At 39.3% G+C, this 18,145-nt stretch overlaps 1 protein-coding gene across 1 annotated transcript in view; it reads left to right on the top strand.

Annotated features, from left to right (window-relative positions):
- The window catches only part of THBS4 (thrombospondin 4), a 53,257-nt gene extending 39,471 nt beyond the window's left edge, over positions 1-13,786 (top strand). Inside the window, exons 14-22 of the mRNA XM_051991720.1 lie at positions 877-995; positions 1,899-1,951; positions 5,208-5,401; positions 6,931-7,109; positions 8,628-8,676; positions 8,803-8,999; positions 10,792-10,964; positions 12,581-12,720; positions 13,563-13,786. Of these exons, the coding sequence (XP_051847680.1) occupies positions 877-995; positions 1,899-1,951; positions 5,208-5,401; positions 6,931-7,109; positions 8,628-8,676; positions 8,803-8,999; positions 10,792-10,964; positions 12,581-12,720; positions 13,563-13,624 (1,166 nt within the window). The 3' untranslated portion in view covers positions 13,625-13,786. The remainder of the gene's footprint in view (positions 1-876; positions 996-1,898; positions 1,952-5,207; positions 5,402-6,930; positions 7,110-8,627; positions 8,677-8,802; positions 9,000-10,791; positions 10,965-12,580; positions 12,721-13,562) is intronic.
- Positions 13,787-18,145: the final 4,359 nt, after the last annotated feature.

The raw sequence follows: 18,145 nt of genomic DNA, 5'->3' as shown, positions 1-18,145 counted from the left end.
TAATGCAATATCTGAGTTTAAACTACCTCAGAAGACAATTAGGCAACTTTTAGGTAACCTGGAAACCACATAGAGAAGCGATAGGGTATATTAGAAAGAGCCTTTGGTTTCTAATCAAAGGCTGAGGTCCAGTCCTTAGGCAAGCCAATGTCCTTCATTGGTATCTAAGTCCTTGGCTTTTGTCATTGTAATATTAGGATCATAGCATTTCGGTTACCCAACTCCTAAGGTTATTGGAGAGAAAAATGTTTTGTAAATAGTAAGATACCAATGAAGGATAAATTATATTAATATTATAGAAAGGAAATATTATAGAATATATTAATATTATAGCATGGACCTCTCCTCTGTGGACATTCTTCTACATAGCCATTTTCATGAGCAGTGGAGGAAGTAATCTGCCCCTAAATAATTCTTTTATTACAAACCTAGAATGTAAATCATTGACGTAAAAATGATTATGTATAATATAGTCTCCTCTTTATTCCCTAAGAATATAGCATCACATAATCTAGAAAAATTTGTTCTAGTAGCCCTAGATGACCTCATAAGAACACTTACAGAAACCTTGAACCTTGGAATTTTTGATGTGAGATCTAAATGTCATCATGTCACAGTCACCTCTCTAGTAGTTTATAAAGTATCAAAAAGAATCATCATGGAATAATGGCAAGAGAACCTAGGTTCAAATCCTAGCTTTGCCCCTTTCTTTCTGTGACTTTTGGCAAGTTACATAATCTCTTCTGGCCTCAGTTTCTCCAGCTGTAAGATAAATGGGTTGGACTAGATCACCCCCAGGGTTTCTTTCTGCTCTAGTTGTGATCCTGTGAAACCTAAGGTAATTCCAGCTGATACACTGAGACTTTCTTTTTCCAGGAATTAAGAACATTTTAGACAACTGTCAAAAAGTTCCCAACCGGGACCAAAGGGACAAAGATAATGATGGTGTCGGGGATGCCTGTGACAGCTGTCCTGATGTCAGCAACCCTAACCAGGTCGGTAGGATGCCGGTGCCTGAGTGTGAATAGTTGTAGGGAATCCAGGATTCTATATGTAACTTCTCTATACAGAGATACATTTTGGATCAGCATCAAAGAAAAAACCCAAGAGCACATTTGACACCGTTCCCTTCATCGATTTCTTGGAGATGCTGACCAATGAAACATATATGTTTCAAAGGGGAAAAAGTGGGCTAGCTGGCTCTTCATCCCTCTGGTATTTTTCCTTATTACTCTCTCCCTAAAAGGAAGGCTGTAAATGGTCTGTTCATTCAAGAAAGTGACCTTCCTGCTCCTCAACCAGAATCCCTTTGGATGGAAAGAAAATAAGATGCAAAATTTCACACATACAGCCCCCCTCCACCTTTCCAGGTTCCTTTCCTCCCCAGCAGGTCCCACACTTGGATCTTTCTGATTAAGCACCATCATGGCTTACTTGTTAAGTTTCTCTTTTCACTCCTCCTCTTTGACTAGATAATTTGGGACGATGCAGCATTTTATTTTTAAAGCTTCGAGAGGAGGGAGCCATAGGCGAACATTGACTCATCACCTTGGATCCCTTCCAAAATACAAAAAATCTCTTGGCCCTCTCCTCCCTTGCCAGGGCTGGTAGCTGGTTCCTCAGCACCCCCAGCCGCCCAGCTACCTCTCAGCCCTTTTATAATTAGCTCATCTGGTGTGTGGGTAGCCCAACCACATAGCTTGATATTTTAAAAGATTTTTTTAAAAATCCAACAATGTGTCTACACCAATATGGCATTGTCCTTTTGCAGTTTTACAGAGTATCTATTCCGGATATTATCATTCCCCAAACTTAATCCCGGGCCAGGCTTGGATCTGGGGGAACAGTCTTGATGGAACACCCCTGGTTTTGTTAACAGTGTTTTGTTTTATTTGCAGTCTGATATAGATAATGACCTGGTCGGGGACTCCTGTGACACCAATCAGGACAGGTACAGTACACCTCTCAGCTAGAAGAACAGTTGAAATGAAAAATCAGGAAGAATAGATTAACTTTGCAAGCCTTCTCCTACCCACCAGCTTTGAGATCCTTCCTGGCGGCAGGGAGCTGGTAATGAGACTGGACTCAGCCCAAAGTCAGTACATATATATGCCTCATAAGCAGCCCTAAAAATTCTGAGGCAAGCTTGGTTCCTGTCATGATGCGCCATAGACCAGGTGAACAGAAGAAATTCTAGTGCAGAAATTTAGAGACGGTTCTCTTTGCTCAGGGAAAATCTCAGTGTACCATAAATAGTGCAGAATGTGTCTGATTTGCTGTTTCATTAACCTCAGGATTTCATTAAAGGGATTTGATTAGGAGGTACTTTTTTTTTGACTGGGAAAAGGAAGAAAAGGAAAGGGACAGGGTGGGGGAGAGAGAGAAACAAGGAGGAAGAGAGAAGGAGGCGGGGAGTGGGAGACAGATGAAAGGGAACAAAAAAGGAGGGAGGGAGAGAGAAGGAGCATGAAAATATGGAAGGAGAGACACACAGAGATACAGAGATTCAGAGACAGAGATAGACAAGGAGATAAACGGAGACAGAGAAAGAGAGACAAAGAGGGAGAGGGAGAGATACAAGGGAGGGGAGCAGAAAGAGAGGCAGAGAAAGAAAGATAAAGACAGAAATATCACAGTCTCTTCCCTAGAGGAATTTAAAATCATTTAACTAGTCCTAGCCTTTCTACCTCCTTGGGAAATCTTTTCAGAAGCCAGTAAGGAAACAAGAGAGAGAGTAAATTCCCTACATTCCCTGCCAGACCATAATAACACTCTGCATTTGTGTGTCATTCTTTACTCCCATTGAGTCTACCCAGTGAAGAAGGGCAATCAGTGAGAGAGACTCATAAATGGAGCCGCCCTGTCTCCCTTTCTGGGACCACACAGGAGACTCAGGTTGATTAGGGTCAGGGTTGATGGCCAGAAAAGAACTATCATTCATCAACTATCAAGAATTATCATTTTTAGAACAGCTTGCACTATAATTGTGGAAGGGAAATACACTTTGTCAGACATAAAGAAATACATAAAATAAATTACCATCATTAGCTACTGCAAAACTATCAAGTCATGTATTTTCTGAATTCCTAAAGCATTTTTTTTTTGCACTAGCCTCTGAGTATTGTGAATGTGACACATCCAGTTAAACTCTAATTCCAACAAATCCCCAAACCTGGAAAAAATTAAATCCCTTATTTTTGCATAAAACCATTCAAAGATATAGAAGGGTTGCCAATAGAAATAGCCTAACCTAATGATTTTTAAAAACAACTTCAGGACAGGAAATTCCATCTCTTAGGCTATATGTTTTTATGCTTGTTTAGAGTGGTTTTCCCTTCTCCAGATCAATGTATCTGCTCCTCACCCACTAAGTGGAGCTGGCAGCTTCATCTTGGTTTTAGTGGCTCCCTGCCTCCCTCTCCTCCCCCGCCTTTCCTCTACCACTGGTTGGTTTAGAATCAAATTGGAATATAGGAACAAAATGGGGAGTAGCTGTCTCAGATCAGGCCCAGTTGGGGAAAGTCCCTAGAATATAAGGTCAATTTTGTGATTTCTTGAATGAAAGAGGAAGCTCAGACTTACCTTGCTGTGGACCTGAAACCTAGGAATCAATCCTTGGAAAGAAGAAATTATTTTTTTATTAATAGTATTTTATTTTTCCAAATATCTGCAAACACACTTTTCAACATTCACTTTTACAGAACCTTGTGTTGCAAATTTTTTCTTCCTCTCTCCCCTTCCCCCTCTCCAAGATAACAAGCAATCTGATAGATGTTAAATATGTGCAATTAAGAAGAAATTCCTTAGACCAGGGCTAACCCATATCTATCTCTTCAGAATTAAAGTGACCTTGGAGGGCACAGGGTCATCATTCACCTTGTCATTTTTTCCCCACAATATTCCTCTCTTAATTCCTATTGGATATATAGCTAATGTATGCATATATGTATATAATATATGTGTGTGTATAATTTACTTGTATACATATATATGCATATGTGTTATATATATATGTGCGTATATAATATATATGTATATGTATATATACATATATATACCTATAAAATATACCTATATTTATACATTACATTATTTATACATACATATAAACCCCTTTTAAGTTTGCAAAGTGCTTTGATTATATTATCTAATTTGATCCTCAAAATAATCCTGGAAAGTAAGTGCTATTATTATCAACTCATTTTACAGATGAGAAAATTAAGTCGGATGGAGGTTCAATGACTTGCCCAGAATCACCCAATTAGGGGACAGATTTGAATTCAGGTTTTCCTGACTTCAGTTCCAGCACTCTCGCCACTATGCCAAAGATCTTATCTTCTCTCAATCTAGCATAAAATCAAAGCTAGAACTGCAGTATGGACATGTAGAAGCTGATCTCCAGAGCTGGCCAGGAACTTAGAGGTCATCTAGTTGAAAGCCCTCATTCTGTAGATGAGGGAACTTAAGCTGAGGGAAGCAAATTGGTTTGTTCAAGGTCACCAAGGCAGTATCTGAATGTGTGCTGCCTGCAGAAGCAGTGAGAGCTTTCTCCACTGTATAACACCGACTCCTAGCACATATAGTCTGATGGACTAATTTTACTGTGGACACTGAGGCTTACCATAATCACAATAGATAGTTAATAGCAGAGCTTCCTTCCCCGAGAATCTGATTCTGAATCCAGTGTTTTTTCTTGACTGTGCATACATTCAAAAGATGCTGCTAATAAAAGTCTGGTAACAAAAATTAGAGTGACACAAGTGGCTTTGGAGTCCAAAGGCACAGAGGGAACATATGTTTAAATTCTGCCATTTAAATATATGTGTAACCTTCTACAAGCTCCTTAATCTCTCTGAGCCTATTTCTTCATTGGTAAAATGAGATGTTTGCATTACACAGCCTCTCAGATCTCTCAGTTCTAAACTGATATTCCTGGGATCTTTTTTCAAGGCAAGAAGTAGAGATTCCAAGAAGGAAGTAACAGTGATTTATATCCTAGTAAAAAAGAAGTTTTTGTCTTAATGGGTGAAAAAGGCAAATGCCAAAAATCTCTGTGATATCACTTTTTCAGCCCTGATAGTTGGCCCTCAACCCCTCCCTGAGACAACATTCTCAAGATAACATATTCAAAACAAGTCAGGAAGTTGAGGCACAAGTGGCCAAAAAGGTTTATTCTCTCCCCCTCCATCCCTGTCATCTCCCTGCAGTGACGGAGACGGACACCAGGACAGCACCGATAACTGCCCCACCGTCATTAACAGCTCCCAGCTGGACACAGATAAGGATGGGCTGGGGGATGAATGTGATGATGATGATGACAATGATGGAATCCCAGACCTCATCCCTCCAGGACCTGACAACTGCAGACTGGTCCCCAACCCATCCCAGGAAGATGTCAACCGTAAGACAACAGAACCCACAGCCACTATGACATAGGGCAGGGGTCCTCACACTTGTTAAATAGGGGGCCAGACAGTGAACTGGCTGTTGGAGGGCCGGACTATAGTAAAAACAAAAACTTTGTTTTGTGGGCCTTCAAATAAAGAAACTTCATAGCCCTGGGTGAGGGGGATAAGCGTCCTCAGCTGCCACATCTGGCCCACGGGCCATAGTTTGAGAATCCCTGCATAGGGAAATACCCAGATATAGGGACACAGTCATACCTCAGCACACCAGTGCTGTTTTTCAAAATGAAGTCTCATTGGTACCATCAATATAATTTTTTAACACAAACCAATCTACAACATTCAGTGAGCCTTGGATTCTAACAAAGAAATAATATTTAAGCTAAACCAACTACATTTGATGGCATAAGCTTTCACCTATAATCCCTGCCCAAACTAACAAAGGACAGTGGGACATTTCCTCATTTCTTCTCTAGAGCCAGGATTGGTAATTACAATAGACAGCATCCATTACAGCCTTAATTTCATTTTTTCTTTTGTGATATACATATTGTTCTCCAAATTCTTACTTGTTATATCAAGTTCTTCCTGATCTTTATCCATTTTCCCCCTATTTCTAGGAATTCTCATCTTTGTTGTCTGTTTTAGAGCAAAGGTATTCCACTGTAGTCTAATTGTCTATTCAACAGTCACTTGCTTTATAATTTTTTCTATTGTTCAAAGTAGCGTGCTCACTTTTCCAAGGGTACCCAGTCCAAAGTGGTTGTAGCTTTTTCATCTCAGATATGCTGCTTTCATAAGTAAATTTATTTCTCGGTATTGTTGTGACCTGCATTTGACTCTTTATGAATTGAGCCACAAAGGTAAGTAAAAAAAAAAAAAAGGAGAGAAGAATCCAGAGTCCAGATTATAGTGTTCAGAAAAAAATTTTTGAACAGAATATTGTGTGAAGTATCCACAAAGGGGAAAAAAGTTTGATAATATCAAGGTTTTGGTGGAGGGAGATGAGAGTAGAAGTGAAGATGGGGCAGTGTTGGCAGTAAAGTCCTTGAGAACATCAGAGATGACAGCCTCAAAGAGAGTTCACGGAGAACTCTGCCATCTTCTCTGTTGAGAAGATCCCAAACCCAAGCTAAAGAGTGAATGGGGAGAGGAAATATGGCCCCAGGAAACTTTGAGATATACTTGCTAAGGTTGCAAGATGTCATACTTGTGTTTCCTCCTTCCCAGTTTGAGGAAAACCCTGAATAAAGAATGAGTCATGAATGTTTAGCTGGATCTCCCCGTGATCCCCAGCTCTGTTCCAAGAGCTAAAATAGCTAATTCCTCACTGGGGGGACACCTGCCACCTGGGACAGCTCCTGCTGAAGGACTTGTCCTTGGTCTGAACAGTTTTTTGGATACCATACAATAGAGCTTTCGGAAGGGCTTTCTGTTCTTTTTGTTTAGCTTAATCTTTATCCTTACCTGGGAAAGATGCGTGGGTACTAGTGTCACCTTTCTCCTATTCTCCTGATGCATCCAGGTGATGGTGTGGGAGACATCTGTGAAACAGACTTCGACCAAGACCAGGTCATTGACCGAATTGATGTCTGCCCTGAGAACGCCGAGGTCACTCTGACAGATTTCAGAGCCTATCAGACTGTTGTCCTGGACCCTGAAGGTGACGCCCAGATTGATCCTAACTGGGTGGTTCTGAACCAGGTGAGTTTGTGCTTCATTTTATTGAGAGGGTATGATGCACATAAGCCATACTTGTCTTTCTCCTCTAGGAGTATTTACTACTTTGATTCAAGCTATGTTTCCATGGTAGGAGGTGCCCCACTCCTACTATTATTGTTACTGCAATTATGATTTTCCCCTTCCTCCAAAAAAAAACAAAAACAAAAAAAAAATTAAGATGTCAGAATTTTCCCAATGAACAAATAAATAAGATGAAAAACAGAGAGGCTGAGTAGAATGCCCAGTCACACAATAGTTTTTCACTTTTCTATCTACAAATAGCTAAGTAGATAGAGCACTGAACCAGGAAGATAGGAATTCAAATATCATTTCAGACACTTATTAGTGTCTGAATTATCTGAATGATCTGAAATTATTAGCAAATTATCTGAAATTAGCAAATATCTGAAATTATTATTAGCAAATAATTTAACTTCTGTCTTCCTCAATTTGTTGTGGTGGTTGTTGTTCAGTCAGTTTCACCCACATCCAACTTTTTATAACTCTATTTGGGGTTTTCTAGCTCTTTTCCAAACCTTTTTCTATTTCCTATCTCCCATTATGCCTTCACATGGGCCACACTCACTCCCCCATGCCTAGAAAGGGCTCCCTTCTCACCTCTGATATAGCAAGGTTCAACTCAGTGCCCCAGCATACATAATGCCCCTTGCTATTTGCTAGGGCTCTTCCCTCCTCTCAATTTACCTTGTTCTTTATGTTGTAAACTGCCCCTCTCCGAGAACACACATACATGTGGAATGCATGTAAGCTGTTTGAAGGCCAGCATATTTTTGGTTTGTCTTTGCAGTGTCTCTCATATCTGTCCCATATTGACTGAGTCATTTAATATTTCCTCACCCCCACCCAATTCTCTAATTGAGCAATCACAGATTTATTTGTTTGTATAAACATACACACAAGTATATATGTGCATATACATCATACATATATGTGCATACATATACATGCATGTATGTGTGTTTATTTTTGTTCATGTATTTTTCTCATTCCCATCTGCACCATTGAAACAACAAGTCTGGATCCCCCAAAAGATGCACATTTTGTTGTTTTTTAAATAAAAATTTATTTTTTCAATTAGCAAACATTTTTCCTAATTCTCCCTCCATGTGAAAAAAAATTAAAAAACAAAATCCTTGAAATTAATATATATAATCAAGCAAAATAAATTCTCCATTTGACCATATCCAAAAACATATCTCCTTCTGCATAGTAATCCATCATCTACCTCTTTGCAGGAGGTGGGCAGCTTTCTTTATCAGTAGTCCTGTGGCATCCTTAATGCTTGTTGTATGAAATTTTTACATGTTATTAGTCATTCTCTTTGAGCTAAAGCAGAATCCTTAATGAGAATATTGAACTGATTTTATGGATGAACTCAATGGCAGATAGTGTTTTAAATCTCAATGCGCCATTCAACGCCCATGAACTCGTTCTACCAATTCTAGGATTGCTTTCAACTAGCTGAATCTTCCTTTGCAGGGCATGGAAATTGTGCAGACGATGAACAGTGACCCTGGTCTGGCAGTTGGTAAGTCTAGGGGACAGTGGTCACCAGGTGCTCTAGTAAAGTCCCCTAATGACACTTGAGTAAACATTTGTATTTTCACTCTTCTTCTCAAGCCTTTCCTAAAAACCAAGTTTCTTCTCTCTTCAGGATACACAGCTTTCAATGGCGTTGACTTTGAAGGCACCTTCCATGTGAATACTCAAACAGATGACGATTATGCTGGCTTTATCTTTGGTTACCAAGATAGCTCCAGCTTCTACGTGGTCATGTGGAAGCAGACAGAACAGACCTATTGGCAAGCCACGCCATTCCGGGCTGTAGCAGAGCCAGGCATTCAGCTCAAGGTATCACCCCCCCCCACCCAACCCCTCCCCAGGCTGGGAATCTGGACCTGGACCTCCTGTCCTCTCATCAGACACACACTTAGCACGTCCCCTTCTTTCCACAGTTATTTGTGTACATGCCTTTGCTCTCCTAGATCAGGAGTACCTTAAGTAAAAAGAATTGTACAGACAGTTCTGGCTTTTTATAAATTAGCATTGCAAATTTGACTTTGCATAAATAATTCTGAAAAAATCCATATTCTGGGGGAGAGAAAATCTATGTTAACTTTACTGTTCAGTATTATGTCTCTCTCAGCTCCTGTACTCATGGACTCTTACCCTCCACACACACCTCAAAAAATAAGCCTAAAAAAAAGTGAAATCAGATGAACCTGAATGTGGAAAGATCACCACCTCCACAAAGGAAATGGGTCTTGGCTTGAAACCTTCCCCACGGAGAAAGGAAACTTGTCCCATTCCACTCATGTCTGTCCTTAGTCCAACTACAGCCCCATATGTCACCCATCTTCTCTGGATTTATGTCCAGTCTCAGGTGTCTCTCCCAACCTGTTCTTCTCCATTCTGGATGGTCTGGGGCCTCTAATGTGTCCTTCCATTGTCTATCAGTCTCCTTCTTCCCTGGATAAATTCATATTGCAAAAATCATTTTAAATAGAGAACCAGTCCATGTAAGGTATAGTGAGAACTGTCTGTATTGTATTAGTCTTTTGTATTGCTAGTTCTTGTTAGTAAAATACTTTTGTACTAAGTAGTTATTAAATAATTACTGATTAAATTGAATTGAACTCATTTAGCACCAATTCAAAAGATTTCCAGATCACCTGCCAATCAATTAAGTTATTCACTAGGCATTTTATTAAGTACCTCCTGCATGCTACCACTGTTCTATGTACTAGGGCTAGAAAGACAAAAGCAAAAAAAAAATACTCTCTAGGGGCTTCCATTCTACAGAGGGAACAAACAAGTATGCAAATAAATATAAAATATAAACAAAGTGACATTGCTGCCATTTAACCAATTTTTTTATCGTCATAAGATCCTTAGTTCATTATGTGTGTTATTAATAGAGAAAAATGGAATGGAATGATATTAGCTAACATCTCTATATTGATTACTATGGTCTAAATGCTTTATAATTATAATCTCATTTGAGCCTCACAACAACTCTAGAAAATAGGTGCTATTATTTTTTACAAATTGTGGAAACTGAGGCAAACAAGGTGAAGTGATTTGCCCAATGTCATATAGCTAGTAAGTGCCTGAGGCTGAATTTGAACTTGGGTTTTTCTGCCTCCAAGCCTGGTGCTCTAGCCACTGCATCCTCTCACTTGCCCAATGGGATAGATTAAATTGTCCATTGTTTATAGCAAAAGGATTAGAGCAAACTGAGACAAAACAGCATTTAAATTTTTTTTCTCTCCTTTCTATGATTTCATTGATGTCGTAGAACTCCCAGTATGGAAACTCCCTTGACTGATGCAACTCAACAACTCCTTCTCCTCTAGAGCTTATGGTCTTAGGAGAGATTAGTATGAATGAGATTATGAATTAGTCAGATTTTCCTGACTCCAAGGCCTCCTCTATCCACTATATGGCAAAAATAGTATTTATGTAGCTTGAGTTGGGCGGGGGGAGGGGATATATATGTTTTGTTGTTTTCTAAATAACAAAGTAGTTTGATTATAAAGTTGACTTCTTAAGCCTACATCCATCTCCTTACTCAGGACTCAAGTGAAAATGAGAAAGTAGGCCATGGTCTTCCATCTTGTAACTTTATTATGTCTATAATCAGGCCGTCAAGTCAAAGACAGGACCCGGGGAACACCTCAGGAACTCCCTGTGGCACACTGGGGATACCAGTGACCAGGTGAGGCTGCTGTGGAAAGACTCTAGAAATGTCGGCTGGAAAGACAAGGTGTCCTACCGATGGTTCCTGCAGCACCGGCCCCAGGTTGGCTACATCAGGTAGGAGGAAGAACCACAGGAAGCTTTCAGAGAGAGGGCTATAATTCCACTATCTGGTTTTCTCTTCTTCATCTTCAAATGCCTTCTGGTAGGATGTAAGCTCCTTGAGGATGGAGACTATTGTGGGATATCCCAGTATCTAACAAGTTCCTTGCACATAGTAGGTGCTTAACAAATGTCTGTACAATTGAAAGTAAGTTGAGATGCTCTTATGTACTTCTGGTATCGTCATTTCTCAGAGCCTGTCCATACCCAAATTAGTTGTGAGGTTATGAGTTCTCACACAAGCTTCTAAGAAACAATGGGAAGTTCTGCTAGTCTCTGCTCAGACCCTGCACTCTGAATCTTAGATCATCAGGGGCACAGGTTGAACTTCTGGGTTGATCCTAGCGTTGGTGTTTTGCTATGGGACTTGAGATAATATTTCTACAAGATTATTGAAAAGGACATGAGAAAACAGAAGACCCTAGACAATATCTATAGGATACCAGGTGGATTCCATCATCACTTTATAATCATACCATATAGATAAACACAAGACTTTATATCAAGAGGAGATGGTGGAGGACCTTATTTTTTGAAATTTATATCTGTCTTCCTATTTCTCCAATGTCCTGAAACCATAGCCAAACTATGGCAATTGAAAGCACTGTTCCCAGCGCTATAACTAGGGCAATGCTATAACTGAAGCTTTGTCCCAAGGTATCCAATTTATAGGATACCATATCTCTCCTTCAACAACATAAAAACAATGAGTTTAGCACCTAATTAACCAAAATAATTAAAAGTAAGATGGTGCTAGATGGCAGCCTGGGGTTAAGTGTGGACTGAAGGCCCACTTTGTACCACCTGCTTTAGTGTGGTTAATGAATGCTTATTGATTGATTGATCAATCACCAAATGAAGTAATCAAAGCCATAACTAAGTCATTTTGGTAGGGAAACATTCATTAAGCACTTGCTATGTGTCAGGCACCTGATAGATACAAGGGATACAAATACAAAAGTGACCCTCTCTACCCTCAAGAAGCTTATGTTGTATTAAAGAAATACAAAATGTATTTAATAATAATAGTTAACATTGATGTAGTGCTTTAAAATCTTTGAAACACTTTACATGTATTATTTCATGTAATCCTCACAATAATCCATCAAAATCATACAGCTACTAAATATCTGAGTGAAGATTCAAATTATTCAATTTGAGGTTTTCCTGATTCCCCAGGACCTCATCCATTATGTACCCTAGAAAATACAAGATATACATAAAATAAATACACAGGGATGGGGTAGGGGAAGGTGGGGGCAAACCACTAATCATTCAGTAAGTCAAGAATGACCTCTTGAAGGGTTTTTTGAATGACCTATCTTGAAGGAGATGGCTTTTGACCTGAGCCTGGAAAGGAACTATGAAAGACTGGAAATCTGGAGGGAGACCATTGCAGGGATGAGAGATGCTAGCCTGCAGGTGGCAAGCCCCTTCCAAATTTGTTTCCATGATTTCCTGCCCATAACTGTTTTTGTGTCTGCCAGCACCCCATTGTTGGTCAGAGGTCAGAACTTTTCTTCCCCCTTCTGGAGCCTCCTGAAGGATCCTAATGACTCTATTCTCTGCAGGGTTCGTTTCTTTGAGGGTTCCGAGCTTGTGGCTGACTCAGGAGTAACCATTGACACTACCATGCGTGGAGGAAGACTGGGAGTCTTCTGCTTCTCTCAAGAGAACATCATCTGGTCCAATCTCAAATACCGCTGCAATGGTAAATTTATTACCAAATTATTTTTGTTGTTATCCCAAGTGACCCTTAACGTATTTTTATACTGTACCTTCCTCCAACAAGCTCAAAATATTTATTTAATGCAAATTCACAGTAACCTCACAACCCCATTGTAAGGGAAGCAAATCTTAATCTCACTTTTCACATTTTACTGATGAGGAAATTAAGGTCCATGGAAATGAATGGATTTTATCTAAGATTTTAAGTTAGTTATGACAATTGTTCTCAAACATATTTTAGTCAGGACCCCATTAAATTCTTAAATTTTTAAGGACCACCTCCCCAAAGAACTTTTGTATATATGGATTAAATCTATTAATATTTACCATATTAGAAATCTAGTATTATTAAGAAAATAATTTTAACCAAAGGGTTCTCAGACAGTTTTGAGAATCAATGGGCCAGTAGACATCTTGATAAGACTTCTTTAGCCCAAGAACTAATGAAGAATTCAATCATATTTAGATTTGAGGATATATGGATCTTGGCTCTTAGTCTCATATGATTAATTTTCAGTCTCACCTTCTTCTTCCTCTTCCTATGTCAACTAAAATCTATCTAGTTACTCGTAGGCTAATAACTACAGAGCAGGAAGGGATCATAGAGCATCATTTCAACTGTTTCATTTTAAAAATAAAAAGACTGAAACCCAGAGAAGTGAAGGAAACCTGCCTGAGCAACCTGCCTTAAAGTAACAATTAATTGCAGAGACGGCTTAGCTCCCTCTCCATATGCTCAACAGTGACCTCTACAGACTCCCTCAAGAGCTCTAGTGACAGAATTGTAGGAGCCCCAATAACCTTCCATTTATTTTCTTCCTGCAGATACCATCCCCGAGGACTTTCAAGAATTTCAGACTCAGAATTTTGATCGTATAGATAACTGAGTGAGAGAGAACAAACTACAATTTCTTTTTTAAAGACTAAAGCAATATATTTTTAAACTTTACATATCTCAGTGCCTGTCACGGCTTTTTCTCACTGCTGCAAATATGTCAAGACTTTTCTTATGAATGTGACAATAAAAAGGAGATTAAGTCATCTCTAAACATCTTGTGACCCAGACATAATTTAGGAGCTGCTCAGCTATTTTATGGTGCTCTGACTAGTACTCTGGACTTTGAATCTAGGAATCTAAGTTCAAATCTCAGAGGGTTCTCCTTTCATTGTGTTGAGTTGTTTAATTGTGTCCATCTTTTCACAACCCCATTTGGAATTTTCTTGGCAAAGATACTAGTGTTGTTTGTCACTTTCTTCTCCAGTTCATTTGGAAAAATGAGGAAACTGAGGCAAACAGTGAATTGACTTGCCCAGCGTTACACAGTCTGAGACCAGATTTGAACTCATGAAGATAAGCTTTCCTGATTCCAAGCCCAGTGCTCCATCCACTAGGCCACCTAGATGCCTATATATATATATATATTTTTTAAACAAATTGGCTCTGTTGGAAAGACTGAGCAGAGTATGATTTCTAAGGTCTAAATCACAGATCAGATCCTTATTCAGTCCACTTAGATTTACATAGAATAAAACTATTCCAAAACAACAGAGTACCTTCTATCTTAGATCTACCATCTCTGAAAAGTATTCCAATAGGCTCCATGTAGAAGAGTTCTTCAGCTTTTTATGTATCATGGATTCCTTTTGAAAATCTTATGAAATCTATAAATCCCATTTAGGAATAATCTTTTTAAATGCAAAGTATTATAAAAGAAATGAATTATGCTGAAATATAATTATCAAAATATATGGGTTTTTTAAAAAGACATAATAAGCTCATGGAGCACAAGTTAAGAACCCTTGCCCAAGGAGACCAGACCAAAAAAGTATGGATGATTCCACATGAACCCCCTCACCACTATTTGAAGAAAAAAATGCTTACTGTCAGGGAAATTAAATAGTAAGTAAAACAAGATACCATAAGGATGAGGTTGCCATGTGCTCTATGTAGGAGATTAATCTGGAATACTTCTGAGGCTGAAAGAAACATTAAATTGAGTGTTAATGAATTAACTTGGCACTTCCACCAAGGTACTTGGAGAACAAAGTAAGGGAAAAGGCTGATGCCTTTTAAATGGAAACAGTCCAAAACCTGAAATAAGAGAAAAATCCAAGTAGATTGAAGAAAATTGTATTCCATGGTCCAGAAGATTCTGGGCTTACATGGAACTGAGTTCCATGCTGGAGATCATTAATAACTTTTCTTGGATTTCTCCAGGGAAATCTCTAAGGCAAAGTTTATGACTGATGCTTATGTCCAGGATTTCCCCAAAACTGAATAACAATATCCCTGATTCCCATACAGACCTAAATAGGTAACAGAGATGTACAACATGAGTAATAGGGATGGGGCATCTTTTTATTTCTTCTACCATAGAGCTTTATAAAACTTAAAAGATGCATAGGTATTTATGAACATATACATAAACATAAAGCTTTCAAGTAGCCCACTGCATTTATTTCACAATCTTGAAAGGGAAAGACCTTTTATGGTACTGCTGAATAATTGTTCCCCATTCACTTTGGACCTGCATTGTCAGAACAATTCACAGTAATCATCCTGGAGGATTAGCAAGATCCAGATCTCCTGGTCCCTCATTTCTTGACTTTAGTCCTCCACTCTGAAGGATATTTCTAGAGATAGTTTTCTCTGACAAATTCTCTATAAAACCTCCCTCTGGGCAGCTGATGTCTGAAGGTCAAAATCAAGAACTCTCAAGTTAGAACTACTCATAAGGTAGAACCCAAGCCTGTAAATGTTTATTTCTCAGGATCACTTTGCTTAGAAAAGGAAATAGAAAGGCAAAAGAAGACAATTAGGGTCTCAAAGTCCAACAAACTTTAATTTTGAGCAAACATAATCTCTCACTGCCATGTGCTTCTTATGCTGGAAGTTGCTGTTGATGGAGAACGAAGGGGAGGAGAAGAAAAATCTTCTCCCACTCCCTTTGCCTTATATTCCAGTCTAATAATCCACAAGGAAGAGAAAATAGAAGGGAAAAATGTCCTTAAGTGCTTGAAATCTTTTCCATAGTTCTTATAAACTAAAAAGGAGGCAGGTTCTTTCTACAAAAGTCTACATCCAGAGAAGGTCTTTTCCTCCTCAAAGCAACCCTATGTACCAGGCATCCATCAGATTTCCCAAAATTTGGAGCAGCTAGGTGGCAGAGTGGATAGAGCTCCAGCCCTGAAGTCAGGAGGACCTGAGTTCAAATCTGTTCTCAGACATTTAACACATCCTAGCTGTGTGACCCTGGGTGAATCACTTAACACCAATTGCCAAAGGAAAAAAAAAAAGAAGAAAAAGTTCCCAAAATTCTCCAAGCAAAGAGTAGGATAACTGTCTAGGTGACTGTAAGGGACCAGGGGATATATGCCTAAATCAATGGAAAGTATTCCCATTTGAAAGCTATATACCATCTCATTAAGTGAATTGAGGGTGACTTATCAAGGGTCTCCTAATGAATCCTGCTACAAAAGAGAATAATTGAGGCTACAAGAGACAGAGTCAATTCACAAAGACACAGACTCATATGTAGTGTTGTTTGGTTCTAGCAGTCACAGGTGTCCATCATTTACACATGCTCCATTACCAGAAATTTAAAGTATTGTGGATAATGAAATGGAGACCTACCTATAAAAATGTTACCCATAGAGCTTATACCTGATTTCATAGGCTCCTCCATTTGTTGTGGGCATAAACCTTAGAGATCATCTGGTCTTATTCACAAATCAAGAAAGTAAGATAGAAATAACTTGCCAAAGGAAGTTGGCAGAGTCATGATTGAAACCCTGCCTTCTTCTGGGACTGTGGAGGAAAAATTGGCCTGAGCCTGGCTCAGATGAGGTGGGTTTTAGAGTCTTCCCATGTTTCTATCCTTGAAAAGAAGAGCCCAAGTTCATGGTCACTAGAGGGATGGGTGGGTCAGATGAGTCTCCATGGTAGATGCCCAGGTGCCAAGATGAATGCCAATGGTGGGTAGTTAGACATGTTGCACAGCATTCTTACTGCCCTGAAGTGGGCAGTCCAAAAAGTTTTATATAGGGGAGTTGAGGTTAAGAAGTTATAATTCAGGCTTCTGCCTCTAGTTGGAAAAATTCAAAAACAGATAAAAGAAAAGGAGTTATTACATTTTACTTCTAGCCAAATCTCCGAAGGCACAACAAAGGGGGAGGGAGTATTAGCACTAGCCTTCAACACAAATCCAGCCTTCAAAACAAGAAAAATCCACAGGAAGAAGATTTAGAATTAGACAAGTACCACTAAAAGTTATACCAACTGACAAGAAAAAAGTAGACAAGCAATTATTTAGTGGACTAAGGAGGAAGGTAGTCCAATCAGGCCCTTCCCTGGGGCAGGAAGAAAGAACAAGGTACACCCTCTCCTCTCTACAAGAAAAGAGTTGGATGGTCCTTAGATGGAGAATAATCAGACTAGAGAGGGAGAAGGAATCCCAGAAGCTTCATTATTCTGCACAGAGTTGATTCCATTGGGATGTTCTCACAGAACAAAGACTTCTGAGAAGAAGTAAGTTAGAACTAAGCTGAAAAGCATTTTATTGCACTGGCATTTCCACCAAGGAAATGGCTCAAGGAGAGCCAGATCCTAGGGAAGGATTAAAATGCTCTTTACTTGACAAAAACAAAGAGCAAATGACTGAAAGGAATGAGTGCAGGGGAGAGACTGAGGCACCCAAAGCATTCTTGACAGTTGAGCACAGACCTCTCTCTTTTTGTTGTCATTGCAATAAATGGTCCATGAGTGTCTGGAAGTTGGTATTCTTCCAGAGGACACCAAACACCAAAACTGGAGCAGTAAATGATCATGAAAACTATAGTCAGAGCTTAGCTGGAGTTGCCTACTTGAATCCTAGAGGGTAATCTTATTTCTCCTTTCCTCATATTTGGAGATGGGTACCTAACAGTGGAATTGGACCAGATCTTGCCAAATGGGGGTAGGTTTGGTGTCTCTCTGCCTACAAAGAAATTATATGCTGCCTTTTTATGTTTCAATTATATTTACTTAAACCCTGGAGGGTCAGTCATTTAATCAGACCTACTGGGAATAGTACAGATCCAACTATTACAATAGTACAGATACAGGTACTCCCTTCCTTTGAGAGTAATGTAATCTGTATAAGACAGCTAAATATGTACTAGTATAGACAGAATTCATCAGCACCCTCATTGTGAGAGAGTTCCCTCTTCTGGGAGTCCGTCCCTTCAATGAAACCATGAATCGGGGGTCCTCAAACTACAGCCCACGGGCCAGATGCGGCAGCTGAGGACAATGGGTTATGGCTATGGGCTATGAAGTTTCTTTATTTAAAGGCCCACAAAACAAAGTTTTTGTTTTTACTATAGTCCGGCCCTCCAACAGTCTGAGGGACAGTGAACTAGCCCCCTAT

This window comes from Antechinus flavipes, chromosome 1 (assembly GCF_016432865.1).
Source record: "Antechinus flavipes isolate AdamAnt ecotype Samford, QLD, Australia chromosome 1, AdamAnt_v2, whole genome shotgun sequence".
NCBI lineage: Eukaryota > Metazoa > Chordata > Mammalia > Dasyuromorphia > Dasyuridae > Antechinus > Antechinus flavipes.
This window is presented reverse-complemented; position numbering and strand designations above follow the sequence as displayed.